The sequence below is a fragment of the Anguilla rostrata genome, chromosome 5 (genome assembly GCF_018555375.3).
Source record: "Anguilla rostrata isolate EN2019 chromosome 5, ASM1855537v3, whole genome shotgun sequence".
NCBI lineage: Eukaryota > Metazoa > Chordata > Actinopteri > Anguilliformes > Anguillidae > Anguilla > Anguilla rostrata.
This window is the reverse complement of record NC_057937.1, coordinates 14,840,776-14,860,830: the sequence shown is the minus strand read 5'-3', so window position 1 is coordinate 14,860,830 and position 20,055 is coordinate 14,840,776. Positions and strand designations below refer to the sequence as shown.

General features: G+C 40.0%; 1 protein-coding gene across 1 annotated transcript; it reads left to right on the top strand.

Annotated features, from left to right (window-relative positions):
- The first annotated feature begins 4,882 nt into the window (after positions 1-4,882).
- lsm6 (LSM6 homolog, U6 small nuclear RNA and mRNA degradation associated) lies at positions 4,883-8,377 on the top strand. Its single transcript, XM_064335297.1, has 4 exons — positions 4,883-4,912; positions 5,481-5,590; positions 6,183-6,296; positions 8,183-8,377. The coding sequence occupies exons 2-4, from the start codon at positions 5,497-5,499 to the stop codon at positions 8,215-8,217; spliced, it is 243 nt and encodes an 80-aa protein (XP_064191367.1). The 5' UTR covers positions 4,883-4,912; positions 5,481-5,496; the 3' UTR covers positions 8,218-8,377.
- The last annotated feature ends 11,678 nt before the right edge of the window (positions 8,378-20,055 follow it).

Sequence of the window (20,055 nt, the reverse complement as noted above, 5' to 3'; positions counted from 1 at the left end):
TGGGTTTAAGGTAGCAACCGAGGTTGCGCTGATACATGCAAAGCAGTGCTTGTCTGCTAAACCACAGTGAGCAAGACTACCACCCCTGCTGTAGTTCTGCAATGTGTACTGTCCTGAATGGTCCCACTCTATTCCTACAGTAGGTGGGCTTATACAGTGGTTACAGGCAAATAGACTTCTTGTTATTCTGGGTGTTACATTTATGAAAATGTACAGACGAGTGACAAATTAAAGGAAAAACCCACATAGAGTGTCTTAGTAAAGTGTTGCACCACCATGTGCCAGGGCCTAGTTTCTACAAATCTCTGGAACTCTAGTGGAGGGATGGAACACCATTCTTCCAAAAGATATTCCCTCATCTGTCATTTGACACGTCAGTTCAAAATCTCCTATAGGTGTTCAATTGGGTTGAGACCTTAAATTGAGTGACTGCAAAGGCCATAGCATATGATTCACATCGTTTTCATACTCATCAAACCATTCAGTGACCCCTCGTACCCTGTGGATGGGGGCATTGTTGTCCTGGAAGAGACCATTCCCATCAGGATAAAATTGTTTCATCATAGGATAAAGGTGATCACTCAGAATAACTTTGTATTGATTTGCAGTTACCCTTCCCTCTAAGGGGACAAGTGGACCCAAACCATGCCAGGAAAATGCCCCCCACAGTGTAACCGAGCAACCGGACCCCTCCACCGTAGGGGTCAATCACTCAGGCCTGTACACCACACATGCACTCGCTCACTTGTTGAGAATATAGTGAAGGATAACTCATCTAACCATATCACTTTTTTCCACATCTCTGTAGACCAGTGCCTATGGCTTCTTCACCACCGAACTCTCAAATGTGGATTTGTCTTTGTAAACAGGGGTTTATGCACTGAAACCCTACTATAACACCCCTCTGTAAGTATTTGTTGACAGACTGTTCTTGCTGACACAGTATGAGCACGTCCTGCATTTAAATTTTCAGTCTCCTGAGGAAGAGTTGCTTTTCTGTTTTTCTTTACATATTGCACTAATGCACGAGTATCACAGTCATTGAATGTGCACTTTCGACCACAATTTCCAACCGATTCCGACTGGCCAGTTGAGCAGTTCTGTTGGTCTAACAGAAACTTAATTATGGAAAGGGGAGCTGATTCATTTCAAGGCAACAGACACAAGCACAAACTTTGTCCCTAAAGCTTCATAATGTGCACTGTTCTTCTTCTCAGTTACTTCTTACCAGTTTGGGACCAGTAACCTTTGGTGCCATATGCAGTACTATATTGTGGTTCCATATGTGTATTACAAATAAAGAGTAAACACCATACATAATCATTCAAATTCTGCACATTTGTCTTTTAATTTAAGTTTGAATCACCTTGTTTACATAATACAGAACACTTTACATCGAATGAAAACACAACATATTAAGCATTAAATATAATAATAATTATATTAAATTGTGTAACTTGAATGATTGTCAACATCGAATATATACATTTTACAAAGTTAAATGTCACACTGTGATTAAACTCTGGAATATTGTGATGTCAAAAGATAATGTGCTTCTGCTCATATTTTGTGAACATTTTACCAGTGTCAATTAATTATGTGGCTGTGCAAGTGTCTATGTGAATACAATATTTTGTGACTATCATTAAAATGTAGTAGTAATGAGCTGAATGATACTATTTCCTTTGACCGAATCTGTAAGAAACGTATAACAACAGTCCAAGGTCGGTGAATACTTTCTATTGAAAATGCTTTCTGTAGAGAAATTAATCTCTTTTATGTGTGGAAAGGACGGTTTTTCCATCCTCCAAGTGAACCCAAGAACACAAGCAGTTATAAGAAAAACATTCATTGAATATTTATTGGACCCTGGTTGTTCCTGATTCACAAACTTTCCTGTTTATGACTTAAGGATGTGTATCACTGACCTAAGTTTAACACTGCTGCAGATAACAAATTAACCTCTGCCCTCACCCGTGTTGCCTGCATCCTGCTAACAAGCTGACTGTCTGGAGGGCAAGAGGTACTTTATAATTCTACCTCTCAGGTTAATGTTTCCTCCTCACTGAGGCTCTAGCTAAATGCATCTCTCTCTCTCTCTCTCTCTCTCTCTCTCTCCCTCTCTCATGTTTCATACACTGTATCAATAAAGTATAAAAGGTCACACATTACAGTGCAGATATCATGTAGAAATAGATAGAGAGCAAAAGCACCAGTCAATACAAATCCCTCTTCATAAAATAAAATATGATATTAAAAATTAGCAATACAGGAAACAAGTCATAAACATGTATATTCTGTGGTAAACTGCTGTTCTCCACATCTCTGCGTCTAATAATCCACTAGGACTCCATGATGGCCATTTTGCTTCCCAAATAGGCACATCTGCCACCCCCCCCCCCACCCCCCCAGTCTGTAGAGAAACATCATGTGCCTTTGAACTCATAAGCCATTAACGATGTGCAGCAACATATAACCTCACATGCTCAAGAGAGACATTGTACTTTTCAAATGCACCAAAATAGTGTCAAGGTCATAGTTCAGCCAAGGGGCCCTATTTACTTTATGCATAGTCCCAGGCATATCACTCAAGTATAGTGCATCCAAATGTAAGCTAGATAATCAAAGTACACATTGTGTGAATACCATCCCTGGAGAACTTCACAAAGAATATGCTTTATAGTCTTTTTTCCATGTGACACAGGTCATACCCACCCAAGATCAAATCAAATTGCATGTCATGTAAACATGTAAGACACCAGCTCCAAATATATGTAGCCATTCTGTCAGGATTTTAATTAAAATATACACAAAAATATATGAGGAAGTGTCCCATGAGGCATATCAAGCAGAATCCTGAAAAGAATAGAATAAATCTTACAATGTGTTCCCCTCCATTTCACAGAAAACATGTACTTAAAGTGAGGCAACTGGAGGTTTTTGGAATTCCATCATCCCTTTTGTTCATATCCAGTATTTTACAGCATATAGCCTATTCATAATTTGTTCTATGCACAACGACATATACATATTATTTGTATGAAGCAACATTCTGCAAAAGTTATTGTTAAAGTAAGCAGCAGTTAATAATGGGTGTCTTCACTTTTTGCTTAATTTTTAACTCTCACTTTTCCTGCAATAATGGGATTCTCTGTGGGCTGTGTGTTTTTAGCTCAGGCCTGGCAGCACGAAAGCGTTTATGTGTTCAAGATGAATAAATGGGTAACATATATATATATATATATATATAAATGTATATATATATATATATATATATATATATATATTACCAGTGCAACGTATAACAATGCTACTTATTTTGATACACAGTGGTATTTGTTTTTCCGAATATGTATATTAAACAGATTAAACAGAACAGATATTAGGCTACACTTTCTCAACAATACATGCACATACTCGGAAACACATACGACACATTAAAATAAAGTGTCGCGCTTTGTGACCAAATAGCTTTGCGCATTTCGCCTTTGTTACATTCACAACTATGCATTTAGAAGACGCTCTTATCAGCGACTTATAAAAGTGTACACGTAGGGGTTTAAGCAACGACCAACGCTGATGCAAAGTCAAGCCGGGCACCCACCGCACGCGTATCGGCCGCGAGCGCACTACGCGCGTATTACGCGCGTAACTGAAGCGTAGTTGAAGTACTGTTATTACAACGGCAGCGGGCGACGTCGTCTCCACCAGATGCGAACGCGTCGCGTACCGGCTGCGAAGCTCGCGCGACACAAGCGAACTGAAGCGTAGTTTTTCGCTTCAGTTCTATTTTTTCGGCTTGTCGCGCGTCACGATGGCCTGTTTATACACAGAAATATGCTCTAAAATGCTAGGTATACATGCTCTGATTTATATTTCATCCTTGTATTACTGGGGGTGTGTCCCTAGTTACCTCCCAGATATTTTATAAGCACCAAAAAAAATACAAGCCTTTTCGTTTTGTAAAAATAAATAAATAAATAACTGGAACCTGGGGAAAAGGCAAACTTAGTTTCGCTGTCTTATTTTGCGGAGGGGGTGGGGTAAATTTGAAAATACACCACAGAAAGACGTAGCCTATCGCACTTGTACTTCAAAGCTTCCGGTGTTCATGGCGTTGTGGTGTTCATATCTCTTCAAGATTAAACTGTTACTGTCTTTTTCATGATTAGCTGATTTTACTAAATATGATCCTATAAATGTTTTGACGTGAATGACAAGACAACACGGGAATTCCCAATGGTTGATTACGGATTATTTATTATTATTATGATCATTACATATTCTTCATGAAATTGGCACGCTTGTTAACCAAGCAAATAAATTAATACAGTTTGAGATTGATTGTTATGCAGGCTACGTTGCGATTTAAGTTTATGGTAATTCTTGAAAGCGTTTACTTTCTCACGTATTTACGAGTTAACGAAATATTACCAAATTAACAAACTGAAAAAGGTCTCTCACCAAAGTATTCACTTAACCCATAATCAACAGTCGTGAACAAACGTGAAATACACGATGTAAAAGCCCACTGCAGACTGCGAGAGCTACTAGGAATATATAGCTTTTACGCAAGCCTTTGCGCGACACAAACGGAACCAGTGGAGACACCCTACGCGTCGCGCCGTGCTGCTTCGCCCTGCTGTTTACGCGACGCATACGCGACGCGTGCGGTGGGTGCCCGGCGTCAGGGTCACACCGTTAGTAGTCAATGTGTAACCGTACACATAAAGTTCAATACCACGGTATCCAAAAGAAGAAAGAAGGCAAGGAAGTATTATTACGACGAAAGTTCCACGAGATTGTGTAATGACCCTCTGCAGCTCCCGTAGACAGTGTGGCTATATGCTTGTGATTGGCTGCTATTCATTATATTGGATAGGCTACGAGAGAACGTTGGCTGAACGCAACCGTGAGTACGAAATTATATTTGTCCATTTTTGTGGCGTATTCAATAAACACGCATTTGTAAATATGTTTAACAGACAGGTTTGTGTTGTAGGACGTCATGTACTAAAATACACATCATGCATTTCTGTACAGATTAAATTATGTTTTGTCCACGTCCAAGGATGAGCAGGCCTAACCCTTACTTTACTAGCTAGCTAAATAGCTTACATGTTTTGTCAGCTTTAGAATATCCATTGCGACGAATCAAGCTAAATTAGCTGCTGTCTAAAATTAAATACTGCCTAAAATGAAACGTCACAGCAGAATTGCCTAAAATATCTATTTTCTTCCCGTGAATTTTGCTTATCTCAATACACATACAATCTCTGCTGGTATGGCACTTAGTTTCATTTATGTTCATTTTATGATTTAAAGTTAGCTTGAATAAGGTACGTTTGTTAGGTGATTGGTTTGCTTACCTGCTTTGATGTTTTATCATCGCCGAAATGAACTAACGTTAGAACGCTCAACAGTGGCGTGGAAGCATGGGACAAATGTGGTGGTTGCTAACTATATTGCTTATTTGCTAGTTCTCCAGCTGGCACAATGAGTCTAAGGAAGCAGACACCCAGTGACTTTCTGAAGCAGATCATCGGTAGACCGGTGGTGGTCAAACTGAACTCCGGCGTGGATTACAGAGGTAACTTTTACCCCTTAAATTATTTTCTGCGGAAGCTCACGTTAGCAAGGTTCGAGAATGAGGATAGCCAGCCGTCAGTTTTGATGCATGAATGTTGATGTCATGGCTCTAGTCTGTAATTCAGGTGTAGCTGTCTGAGTGTGTCGTCAGTCATTTGTATTCTTTCATGAATAATGTACTTTAACACTCGACATTAATGGAGAAGAATTAATGGGTACCCACAATTTAATAGGACAATGCATTAAAAGAATGCTTTTGCTGTTTCTATATGGGTTAAGTACCATTGAGGATACTCAGTGTAATGCTGAATAGTGTTAGATAAATTTTCACTGTTAATTTACATTTTAGAATTGCAGAATGTGTGGTTGTACAGCTGTGTGTCTTGTTCTGGTAACGTATGTGTGCTCCAGGTCACAGTGCTTGCCTTGTTTGCTGCGTGGGGGCTGTAAGTTCCTTAATGAGCTCAGGAGGCTAATTGGCACGCGGTAAATGAATTGTTGGGAAATGTGTAGGCTAACTGGGGTTGACAGAGGATAGCAGGCTATGTTGATGGAGGTGATGAAGAAACCTTTATTGGTCTCTTGCCGTGCAGGTGTCCTGGCCTGTTTGGACGGCTACATGAACATTGCTGTGGAGCAGACTGAGGAGTATGTCAATGGGCAGCTGAAGAACAAATACGGAGACGCCTTTCTGAGGGGAAACAACGGTAAGGGCTTCAGCCATACAGGAGAAAGGAACCTCCCTGTGCATTTACAGAAACCCTTTTCACGCAAGTAGCCTTACCTTCAGTGTTCTAGAATTTTGCTGTTTAGAGGTCATGTCTGTTTGAGAATTGGCATTCCACGAAGGTTGCTCTGGCTGTAGCATTACCAGATCAAGCATTCAAAACAAGACACCTTCTGACATGGTGGTTCTCAATTTTTGTCTTCAGGGCCCTGTCAATGCTGTTTTTTTCCCCAGCCACAATTGCAATCCTAGAATTGTACAAAGCCGTCGTGTTCGTGTTTTGAAGGATTATTTACCCTCTTAAGTCCGTCCTATTATGTTTAACTATAGAGAATAAAAGTTCTATAATCATACTGTGCCTGTTGTGCTATATTGCTAACAGTTGCAAAAAGTTGAAAAATAAACAATTAACTGATCAAATTAAAGACTGGTGAAAAGAGGTGGAGCGGTAGGCTCCTAACCGGTGAATGTGTGGACACCTGGACGCTAAAACTAGCCATTTTGTAGATAATGAAGAATTCCGAAACAAAGTAAATGATAAGGAGCTAAACCTGCATTGTTAAGGTTTAGGGAAAATGAAAGAAACATGCGTTCAGCAACCTTAATTAAGCAAGAGATGAATGTAAGAAAAAGCAGGCAACACAGGGCTCCTTCAGGTTGAGTTTGAGAACTCCTGCTTTGAGACATTCTTGATGCTAGATTGTTTCTTAAGACCGCAAAAATAAATCTGCACAGATAGCACATAAATAATAGCCTACCTTGCTATCCAGCTACAGAGTACACACTGTGACAGTCACACATTCATTTCATTTTTCCTGGATTCATAACAATTACAAGTGTTCCAGTAGGTGTACATACACATTAAACTATGCCAGGACCTTACGTGTTCTGATTCACTTTTTCTTCATTGGCAAGTTGCTTGACAACTTAAGCTATATTCTCAGTCTAGTAAGCCAAAGTTAACAAAACCATACCTCATCTGGACTAAATCTTGGTTATTCCTTTCACCTACTTCCAAAGCTCTTTTTGGAGTATTTGACAGCCGCTTGTTCAGATGACGTATACTGGCACTTCTGTGAATACTATCACCCTGGTAAAATACTGGATAGTACTCGGTTGTGTGAATAAGAGAACCCACGACATTGCTAGCTGATACAGCACCATCTTGTTCCATGTATTAAAGTGGCTCATGACTGCTTCCATTAGATGTTAAGGACCGTTCTTTAGAGCTGATGTTGAAAAATGGTGCAAATGCGGAGGGTCTGACTTACTAAAATGACTTTTCTGTATTACTGGTCGTTCCAGTTTCTGTACAGTTAGTTGATTCTACTCTCTTGTGATGTTACATAATTTTAATTAAACACTGAATTCTGTGCAGTGCGGCTGAAGTACAAGTGAATTGCTGTTGCTGCTGTATAGCTATAGCTTTGGGTTTCTGTGCTTTTATAAAAGCAGTTGCAGTTAAGTGCGGTACTGTTGCATATTTGTGTGCATCGTATGCTTGACGTTGAGACTCACGGCACAACGCCGAACAGCCCTACACACAATCCAAGGCTTAGTTTATAAACGAGCGTGATGTTCTAGAATCTTATTAGTGGCCAGAATGGAAAACATTCCTTTTTTCTAATGATAATTGAAGCTGTTCCCTTACCTCTGTAATTATGCTGTCTTATTACTTCCACCCCGCAGAACAATTATGCCGTTGACGATGTTGACACTATTGTACTGCCCTGGCTTTAATGTGGAGAACCGGTCGCTGACTTGGATGTGCATGAGTTACGACCCGGAGTTATGACTACTGAGTTGGTCATAATTCTGTGGGTGACATTTGTCTTGGTCTAATTGGTTGTTTCTTCTCCTTCCTAGTGTTGTACATCAGTACCCAGAAGAGGAAGATGTGAAGGATAAACCCCTTTTTTTTCTCCTTTTTTTTTTTTTAACCTTTACTGTTAAAATGGATTTTTAATTTTTGTTTGTAATGCTCATCCTGAGCTTCCATGAATACAGAACCTTTTTTTGTATAGGCTGAGTGGCTAAATAAATTGCGTTCATCCCTCTGTACCGACAGATATTTTACTGCTTAGCTTGAGTGTCTCGTCCGCAAATAACTGTGCATACATGTTAGATCAGGGGTGTCAAACTCCAGTCCTGGAGGACTGCAGTGTCTGCAGGTTTCTGTGGTTTCCTTTCAATCAGTGGCCAATTAAGGCTTTGAGAACAAGGTGTGTGAATTCTTTAGCCAATCAGAGAGTTAAATGTATTACTCATCCTCAAACGACCTGAAAACCAGCAGGCACTGCAGCCCTCCAGGACTGGATTATGACACCTGTGATTTGAATTGACATTTAAAATGGTATTTTGGAATAATAATAGTCTTGTATAACCCTAACCAAAAAAAGAAACGTGTAAGGCACAAGCGAATTGGGGTACTTTATTTTATAAAGTGAACTAGAGACACTGCAGCCAAATAAGCAAAGCAACACAATCAAAAATGCATATCAAATGTTTGAAAGTGTTATAGACTGCTATGTTTTGATGCACCCATTTATTTATTTCCTGTCTTTGTCAGGATTGACTGCAAACCTACTGCACACATATGGGCTCCTGTGGGGTTCTGCTTGCTGTATACTCCCTCACCTATTTTGTGTTTTTGTGAAAGAAAGGCTCCATCTTGAATGTATTTTTACATTCCCTTAATCTCACCAAGCAGGGTTGTGTCAGTAGTTTGGAGAGTTCTGATTGGCTGACTGTCATAAGCAAGCAGTACAGTCACCGTTCTTGGTGCAGCGCAGTCTTGCTAAAATGAGGCAAGAGGATTAAGTGTGATCAGACTGCAGATTAAAGTGAGAACCGCTTGTCTTCATGGTTCTTTTTGCGTATTTTGGCTGTAGTTGCACACGTCTGCAACCATAAACAACCGTAACGGACCAGACCCGTACCAGAGAAACTGGTTGGGATTTTAGACCTGCTTTGGTTCTGGGTCGGGTCCCAGGTCATCGGGATTCAGGGGACCGATGAAGACCTCTGCCAAAAACACTGAAGTAACATCCTTTCTTTTGTCATTTCACTGAAGTGACTTCTGATTGACTGTAGGTTTCCACCATATTGCTCCCGCCTGTTCATGCTTTGCACATCCAGTGCGGCCTGGTGCGCGTTTGCTCCTGACCGTGGGGCGTGTAACTGCACCGCGCGCGGGTTCTCCACACGGAGGCAGCGCTCGGTCCACGGCCCGGTTCCTGCGGTAGCACGCCGCAGGCGGGCTAGCGCACCACACCGCGGTACTCCCGAGCGTTTCTCAGCTCGAAGTTCAGCTCGGTTCACCATTTCTGATTTTTCAAACCCCCCTTTTGAACGCGCTCCTGTCAGGTGCCGCCAGCGCCGGTTTGTCAGGTCGAGTTTGCTGGAGGGGCGGCGGCGTCTGAAGGAAACGATGTTAGCCGTGCCTGCGGAGGGGAGGCTCGTCTGCTCGCACATCGCTTCTGTTCTCCTCAGCTGTTCCGCGGGCTTTGATCTGGAAATAAACCCTGTTGTTATAAGGCTCATCGCAGGGCTTTGTTTAGGATGGTGAGAAAGTCACAAAGTCGCAAGGTTTATCCTACTTCTGGAGCTTTTAAAAATACCTCATGAGTTTATGTGGGCAGACTGAGAATTTCTATATTAATATGTGCGAAGTACAAGCTTATTGTGGGAGGCTCTTAAAACAATAATTTAAAGGATGAATTCTGTGGAGGTTTATGGAGTCAGTTCATTATATTCTGTGCAATACAATAAATGTTATGATTGGAATGGGGATAAATGGTGAGTTTTCACATAAAAAGGTATTAAAACTCAAAACGTTGATGTCATATCAACCCCTCCATATTCACAGACCTTGGTCAAATATGTATTCGCTTTGGATTCAAATCCTTTTCTACGATTTACTGATCTTGTCTGGTATATTCGAACCAATGAATTACTCAGTTACTCCAGGCAAGCTCAATAGAGCACAGAAAAGTATTTGAATCCAAAACAAATATGTATTGACCCAGGTCTGATGTCATATAGTACATGGAGCCATCTTGCTGCAGCACTTTCCTTACCCCACTTAAAACTGTCTTTGCAGCCACTGCATTAACTGCACAGCATGCAGAGCCATCATGGCATCTCCTCAGTCATATCACACAAAACAAAATTATGGTAGCAACTGTGTTAACCACTCCACATTTAGCGTTGTCATGGCTTCCACTTTGCTTGTCATATTGCACTTGGACATGGCCACTGTGTTGATTGCACTGTATGGAGCCATCATGGGGCTGAAAGTTAACTACCACCCCCCACACAGACATATTGGCAGACACTCGAGCCATCATGGCTGCCAGTCACTATAAACGCACCGCGGCATCACATCCACTGCACTGTTTTCTTCGTAATACTGTGAGCTCTCAAAGTGACTCTAGCAGGGATTCTAGAGCCAAATATTTACTTTCAGCCCTGCCGTCACTGTGAATCAGTGTGTTTATGGAAGTCTTTTTAGTACCTCAAAAAATGATGAGCAACAAGCTGTGGGCTTCACACACACACACAGACACACACACACACAGTTAAAATCAAGTAATTATACTATGTGCGTTTGTGTGTGTGTTTGTCTGTCTGTCTGTCTGTCTGTACTGCTATGGCAAGCCATTTAAGCTTTTATTCAACTTATTTTTGATATGAATAATTCAATTTTAACTAGTTATAATTTGAATTCTTTATATCAGAAATTAAAACTAGTTATTATCTTGATCTGAATAATTCAATGTTAACTAGTAATAATCTGGATTCTTGATAACAACAATTTTATTTCAACTAGTTCTAATGTTAATGATCATCATTTACAAGTGTTAGTGAAGGTGGTGTAACATGTACATTGCTTTCTTAAAGGACCAAGCACCAAAAGGGAAAAACACAGAATGCGATGATTTTTTAAACGTTTAAGTTTTTGTGAGGTCAACGCTAATGTGATGCTCTACTAGTCATCGGAAAAGTCTTACTGCACCACCTTCTGCCAGAATATGGAACTGCACTATGTTTAGGGACCACCTCTCTCCGAAACTATTGTCACAATTAGGATACACTATTTAGTTATTTAGCAGGTGCTTTTAGCTAAAGTGACTCACAAAAGTGCGGGTAATATTATAAGCAAACAATGCAAGAACTATCCCATCATGAGGAGATTAAGTCATAGAAGAGTCAGGACTGGCAGGAGCAGCTGTTTAGGTGCCTGAGGAGATGGCACTGTACTGAATTTGGTTAGCACTATAGTATGACAAGGACTAGCCAGGTCAGTATATTTGTAATCACAGAGCTCTGCACTCTAAACGGGTGGTACATTTTTTGATTCTCTGACATCAGAAAATTGTGTTGGCCCACAAATGTGGAAATTCCCAAAATAGCAAGTTATCAGCATTCGAGATTGCAATGAAGCATTTTGAAAAGGTGTAGGGCTGTAAGTGCTGTCATCATGCACAACCAAGCGAAAATGTTGACCTTTTCTATAATACAGAACAAAAAAAAGACTGGTGTGTCACAACAGCTTAGCCTCACACCAGCACTTTGAATGAAAATCAGCATAAGCAGGATTTAGTTTTCCTGCCCTGATAATTTACTGCGCAGCTGGAGAAAATGATTTTTACTTTTATTGTAATGTTGCCTTTATATTATTTGTTAAAATTATTACAGTAAAGGATTGAATTTCTGTTGTATTTAACATAACTAAGCATTTGCCTGCTGGATTCCATGCTGTAATGTCATTAGGTTTTCCAGCTGTGATGCAGTCACTGCAGTGATGCCATTAAATTGTCCAGGTGTGTAGCATTTTCTGTGGTGATGTCTTTAATTTATCTAGCTTGTTCCACTCTTTGTAGTGATGTCATCAGATATATCCAGCTTTGAGCTGGTCTGTTGTCATATCGCAAGTACAGCAAAATTGTATGAGTGTAAGGTTGCACTGCTATCTGTGAACCTCCTTTTCATTAGCAAGAGTGTATTTCGGCTGCACAAAAGCTTGTAAACCCGTTTCTAAAATGGACACTGACAAGTATGGCCGCACAAATCTATAAAAGTGCACTTTGATGTAGCAACCAAAAGCAAATTTCCTACGCTATCAGAGGGAATATGGCGCCTTTACGATTTTTGTATGAAATGATTTATAGAACGAGACCCGCGGAAGCGTTTTACTCCACATGAAGAACGGGGGAGCTTTTAAACATTAGCGCAGAAACCCACGGCAGAGAGCATCGTGACCATCTGCTGTGTGTGTAATGGTGCCACAAATGTGTGGGTGACATTGTATATTCATGCTCTTCCGCAGTCCACAAGTTATTGCCACAGCCTCAGTGTGAAGTCTTAGAGCACACCCACCTGGTTCTAAAGCTGAGTGCGCTCGGCACTAATGTCAGGCAAATATTCTTTTAACCCTTTAGTGGTCACACCAAGATAAAATAATCCTTAGAAAAATGATTCTGCTCACTTGACCAGACCATTAAAGGGTAATTATTATCGAAAATCTTGGAGTTTTAGTTTATATGAAACGGATGGAAACATGGATAGCACAAGTAACATCTATTGTTATTATATAGTGTCATCTTTTCTGTTTCCATCCATTACCCTCACCCACTCCTAGTATTTGTCATACTTATTGGTGTTTAATATATATGGTTTTCCCTGTAAATGGATGAATAAATACAGTCAAAGCAGCGCTTTTATTTTAAATGACGTGAAAAAGAAAGAAGTTTAAATGAATTAAATTAGGATCTCAATGGTTTTCACATATGATATGAATGGTTGCCATGTCATACCTTTTACAATAAACGGCAATTTATATATTTTTGTGTGCCACTTACTGCAACGTTGATAGAAATGGGTCAGAAATGTACCATATTGTGGCTTTGTGAGTCTGCACGGCGCCCTCCACTGGCTCGCCTTGGTGCTGCAGCGGCTTCCGGGATCCCACCTGGCCTCCTGCCTGCTTCAGTGTAACTGACCTGGATCTGTTCACTTTCTGTACAGTAATGAGAAAAAACACCAACTGTCTGGAGACGACAAACCCTGTCAGCTTAGCCCGACAGCAATTCCCACACTCGAAACTGGGTCCTATGCACAGTGTGACGTTTGAAGCTGAATTGAAATTAAAAATTTAAAAGACCTGGGTGACACAATGCTTTTAAATAAATAATTATTCTAGGAATATTGCGGTAAGGCGAGATAATGGCAGAATTTAAATAGAATTCAGTGAAAAAGTATTTTTTATAATGAAGGTGGCTTTTCACACATCTGTGTGTAGATGCATACTGATGTGCTGAGCCTTTGATTGCTAAAGCACAATACTGAGCTCTCTCAGGCTGGGAGAAAAAAATAGCACTGAAACAAAAGAGGAATAAAGAGATTGCACTGTGAGACTTCCACAGCCCACAATACTGTTCTACATCTTTCTGCAATGTTCTCTCGCTGTGTTTCTGTGTGACCTGCACAATACGTAACTGTTGCCATGACTGTGACTGCCCTTGTACTGCGCTTATGCAACAGTACCACTGTGACTGCTCCAGAATTGAGATTTGTATAACAGCAACTGCCCCAGCTCTAAGCCTCAGCCAAGACTGTAACCAATCCAGCCCCGATTCTTGCCTGTGACCATAACTGTCCTCAGCATCGAGCCTTTGCCAAAATCATGAACCCCCTGGTTCTGGGGAGGTGTCGTGACAGTGACCACCCCAGTGACAGTCGTAGCTCAACCGTAGCTGCCCCAGTTTCGTACCTTTACCACCCTAGCATCAATCCATTGCCACAGCTGTGATCTCCCCAGCACTGAACCTTTATCATGACTGTGACTTCCCAGCACTGAGACTTTACCATGACTGTAACCAGCATTCAGCCTTTCCTATGAACATGGTCACCACTGAGGAGAGATTGATTGGCTGCCCTCGTCACACTAATGAATGTGCCGGACCTATATTTAATTCTTCGGATGTTTACTGCCCTGAAGGTTCTCTGCATACATTCATTTCTTTATGCTGTATTATGACTTTCATTCACCTCTAATTTTATATGCATTTGCCGTGCAATAACACAATATTCCTCAGCAGCAGACTGCATCAGAGTGCCTGAATTGATGTTGTTCACGCAAGACACTTCAGATATTGTTGGTTTTACTGGTGAAGGATCAGTATCAACTGTCACTGTTTAACCCCTTGGAACCCACTCAGTGACAGTTTTAATGCCACTGCATTACGCACCATAGACGTCCGTGTCGCTCCTTAATGAAACGGGCTGTCGCCGTAATTCATCTCCCCGAGTCGTTCCTGTGAGGTGACCTCTGTTTTCAAGGAAGCAGGCCAACATTGTGCAGCGTTCCCGACGTGAATTTGAAGCGGAACTTTGCCGCCGCTAAATGAGGACAATGCTTTTTTCGTGTCACCGGAGTTGGCCTAAGCATGCTTCGTAGCTGCCATATAGCTCAGGGTCTAAAAATAAATCAGACTTTTCTCGGTGCTCAGTCAAAGCCGGGCCGTTTGGCAGCGTCGCTTTCTTGAGGGCCGCGCGAGTGTTTCAGGCACCCTCTGCTGGCTTAGCGTCTCCCTCCCTGTCGACCAGGAACTGTTCACCACAGAGCTTCATCTAGCTCGGGGCCTCCCTGGCGGGCATCCTTATCTGTACGTCTTTCACAGGGAGGCTTTATGTCAGTTGGTGGCTGTGAAGATTAGATACATTTTTTGTTTTCAGCGCCTGTATGTTTTCTTTGATCCCTCACATAGAGATGCCATGGATCAGGAGCTGTTAAAAATATATATATATTAGAATTTTACAGTAACTGTGGTGAAGGCTGGAAAATGTATACGGTTGAAATGTAACATTTGTTAGGTATACAGCCTGCTACCGTATGCTTGACATATTGTTACCATTATTTACATTACATGGTAAAGTTATGGCCCAGTTGCCAGTATTTTACCCAAAATGTACATTTTTTACAGTGCATGGATGAGAAATATGCAAGAACAAAAATTTATTTAAAAAAGCCCCTGATGTTTCATTAGATCTTAACCAACTACAGAAATTCCCACACACAAAGTACAATTTATAATCACTTTCAGGAAAGATTTGACTTCTTTTTCAACTTCACCAGCTTAAGTTTACTCACCCAAAAATATGCGAATCACTGTAGCTTCAAGTACCACGGGGTTAAGCACTATTGGCTGTAATACCATCAAGCAAGGGAATGGGAATAAAGGAAATGGTGGTAAAATAGTTTTTTATTCTGTCCCTAACTCCGTAGCTTCACTTACTCAGTGGTATGGGCAAGGCCAAAAGGAGAACTGAGCGCCCTGAGATTTGAATTAGCATTTTCGTTTGATTTGAAATTTGCAATTGTAGACAATGGAAACAGGAGGCGGGCCATTTGTCTTGTTCAGGCTCAGTCAACTGGGCTGCCAGAGCTGCTGCAAGAACACAGATGTCAGTGAAAACAGACAGACAAACAGAAGCACACACACACACACACACACACATAGACACACACACCTTTTCTCTTACTCTTGTTTACTCATGCAAAAATGCACTCATTCTCTCTCTCTACACAGATTCAGACAGACCGACAGACATACAAGCACACACATGCACAAGCTCTACTGTGAGCAGCAGTTTGCTCTGTCTGCACAGCTATGAAGATCTGAATGTGTGTGTGCGTGCATAAGTATGGAGAAATGGGTATCGGGACACTCTTCTCTCTCTCAGACGAGGAGACTATAAATGGAGTCTGTATTAATTTTACATAAACTAAGACCTTATATATCTTTTATCTGTTTCATTAACACTGCCCCTTCTTATTAAGTCAAATATATTCCATACATGACAATTTGGCTCCTCCAGTCAAGATTAAATTAAAACCGCATATAAATGCAAAACTAGGCCACCCAGATGTATAGCATATTTATTGGATGAATAAATGTATTCTGTGCATAAGAAGAAGAAAAAAAACAGTTATTATCATTTTTAGTAGCTGAGAATATTTTGTCAGACACACATTGGTATGGGATCATTTTTTCCCTGTTTAGAACAAATAATAAACTCATAACCTTCTTAATTATTATTTGTGTTCAATTCAAAAAAGTAAGTAAAAGAAATATCATTACAACAGATATTTGCTATGAGCCTATTCAATACATAGGCTGTGTCCATATATTTCCCTTAGTCTATTCAGATGTTTTTTCAGAAGTGTGTGTATGTTTGAAATTCATATAGTATAATTTTGTGTTTTTATGTATGTGTATACATGATATGAGTTCATTTTTTTCTTATTATTTAAAAAGTAATGTTTATATTTAAATAGTTTAAATTTAACCATTTAAATTACTGTTAAAGGTGCAGTCTGATATTATCGACTTTAAATAATCTGCATTATGTGGAAGATGTTTCTGTTTCTTGATTTCACATTCTATCAGAATACGCAGAGATATGTTGGCAAACTACGAAGACACAGTATTGAAATTATACACTGGTAGTCTCCGCTCATAAACATTTACTTGGAAGGAACAAAAGGAGGAGGTTGCTTTTCAGCGAGACAATTCAGCTTTGTCCACTAGGGGTCAGGCTTACACAGTGAAGAGGAACAAAGACCAGTTTCTGAAATATTCAAGCCTAACAGCCAAAGACCTTAAGGCTACTCTCTATACATCTTGTCCCATGAACAGTCTTAATTTGAGCTACTATCAGAATTTATCATTCAAACATTCCTTAAAATATATTTTTAGTTTTAGTTTCCAGGATGAATAATGATGACTTCACCAATGAAGGCTCCTTAAGTAGAAATATGGACGGTAATAATAAAGGTTAAATGCAACTGAAACATATAAGAAATAAAAAAAGAAAAGGAACACACTTCAAATACACAAGCTCTCACATATTGTATTACATTTCATAAAGCAGAGGCAGCATTAAATTACTAATTTAATTATAAGATATGTAAAAAATAAATTGAATTTGTGAAATTATTTATTTATTTATTTATTTTTATTACAAATGAACACGTGTTCCTGCAGCATTATTATATTTCTTATTGAATAAAGACATATACCTGTTTAAAATAAACCAGATTTGTGACCCTTATAATAAAAAAGTTGCCCTCTATTTACTCACACACACGCACAAAAACACACACATACACCTACACACACACACACACACACACACACTGTTCACAAGACAGAAATGACACACCTGCTCAAAAGGCAGTATCAAACAGTTTTTGGCTATTGGTGATAACATTTTTCATTTAGGTAAGGAATTTCAATAAACACATATACAGATCTATACTATCATTATTTAAATCTTTTAACTTCATTAAAGTACACTTCTACCCTTAGAAATAAATATGAGATAGGATACACACATGCTCAGTTGAAGTTGAAACATCGACAACATCATTTTCAAACCAGAACCGAATAACCTCCTCATGTTAGAGCTTTCACAAAGGGGAAAATACACGGTCTGCACTGAATTATAATAAATGAAGAAGAGAATATTCTGGAAGAACAAGCAGAAAGACCTCATTGTGGTTCTCTTACAGTTCGTCTGGTAGAAAACATCTTATTTGGTGTGACATGAGCCTTAACAATAGTCATGTCTGCGTGTGTGTGTGTGTGTGTGTGTGTGTGTGTGCGTGCGTGTGAGTGTGTGTGTGTGTAGGTGTGTGCGTGCATGTGTGTGTGTGTGTAGGTGTGTGCGTGCATGTGTGTGTGTGTGTGTGTGCGCGCACGCATTTGTACTCGTAATGAGAGACGCACATTCAAAGGCTGGTTCCCCATTTAGACACTAGGTAGCTCCACATAGCATCCTATTTTTTTCAGTTGTGAATCTTTCTTGTAAGGCGATACCATATGTGTTTTATTTCAATTCATTTATAAACCTTTGGTCTTAATAACTCCCTGATGATGGGACATCTCAGTTTACAAAGCGCTCCTGGATAGCATATATATTTAAATACAGTACAACTAAGATAATTATAAGGAGCGGGAATGTACAGGAAGCTATAGCTATAGTTTATAACAGGATATAGTATCTGCAGGGTATAATAAAAAATAAAAATTCTAATTATTATAATTAAATAAATGTCCTGTTAGCACAGTGTGAAAGCATTGTAAAAAAAAAAAGTATGGCCAAGTCCCCATAAGGCAGGGCAGAACTGTAGCCTTAAGCAGCTTGTTTGCCTCCTCACTGGCTTGATGGCAGTGATGTTGATGCACTGAAGCACCTGAAGCAAGGGTAAGGTCACTCCAGGTGATAACACAAACGTCCAGCCCTCTCCTCCATCACTGGCTACATTCCCCAGACTTCAGCACTATAGACCCATATTACCTGCTCGTGGACCTTAATGGTTCTTCAGCTAAAGTAAGTTCTGGAAACCCCTTAGGCGAGTGAACAAGCTATTTTGATGCTGTGAATTCTAAATGGTGTTATTAGAGACACGTCTTGGCCTAATCAGGTTTCCCTGTTAAAAAAAAAAAGACCTGATTCTTGTAAACCGTGTTACGCTGTATCGGTATGAAAAAATGCTTCAGTTTTAAACACTCAAGAATCAGCAGTTTTGAGAAGGAAATAGCTTGCCTTTTGTTCTACACCAAACAATTACATAGCCAGGCAAATTCACTGTGGAAGAAACTAGCCACGCTGTACCAAAATTTTAAGCTTATAGGGCCCATACAGTATATGCTGGATAAATACAAAGTGAATCCGTAACTCACCAAAATTGACCAAATTTTACAAGTACACCAGCAGAGTTTATATGGGTCATAGGGATTACATGTACTCTGTTAGAGTTAAAAGTACTCAGTCAGAGTTGATTTTGAACTGTACATGTTGTTATGTGCAGTGCTGAAATGGCTAACAAGATCTTAGCGCCGCATGTACGATTACCTGAACTGAGATCTTGGCGTCAGCATCGACCTCCCTTTCTTACTGTGTGTTTGGCATTGTTCAGCCCTGCAATGTGTCTATCTGTCTGTCTGTCCCCCAAAGAACCCAGACCTCCAGTCTGATGTTTGGACTCAGGCCCAGTGAACTGTGGTCCGGGTGCCTTCTCAAGAGTTGACTTTTGTGCCACACCTGAGGTCAGATTTGAGTTATGACCCCTTGAGTTCAAACTCGACCTGACCCAAACCCAGCCCATGCAGTTCTATGCCACAGATGGCCAAGCACTGGACTGCCAACTCCATTTCATTTTTCCTCTTATTACAACTGTATTCTAAATCATGTGAATAATTTAGAGGAGAGAAATAATTCATATTTTATTTATTTATTATTTATATTTATACAAGAGGTCTCCGCTGGGACCAGGTCTCGTTTTCAGAGACATATTTTGTAAATATTCAGCCATAAAACTGACAGTTCTTATTATCTGAAGAGACAGCAGAGCTTATGGAAAGAGATGCCTACCTTGAATTTAAATGGAACAGGATCAATTTTTAATTTTTTATGCTTCATTTGCATTCACTCCCTTCAAATAATCTTTCCTTAAAAAATGGACAATCAGGATTCCAGAGAACCAAATACACCAGTTTCATAAACACTAGAGAACTGGGGTAAACATGAATAAATAACAATATTACTCTTTAACAAGTTTATATCAAAATTCACAGATGTATTTACTGTATACAATAATAGTTCCAAAATCTTTGCTTCCCAGAGCTAGAACAAATAATTTCACAACTGATCTAGCTGTGACTGCAAAA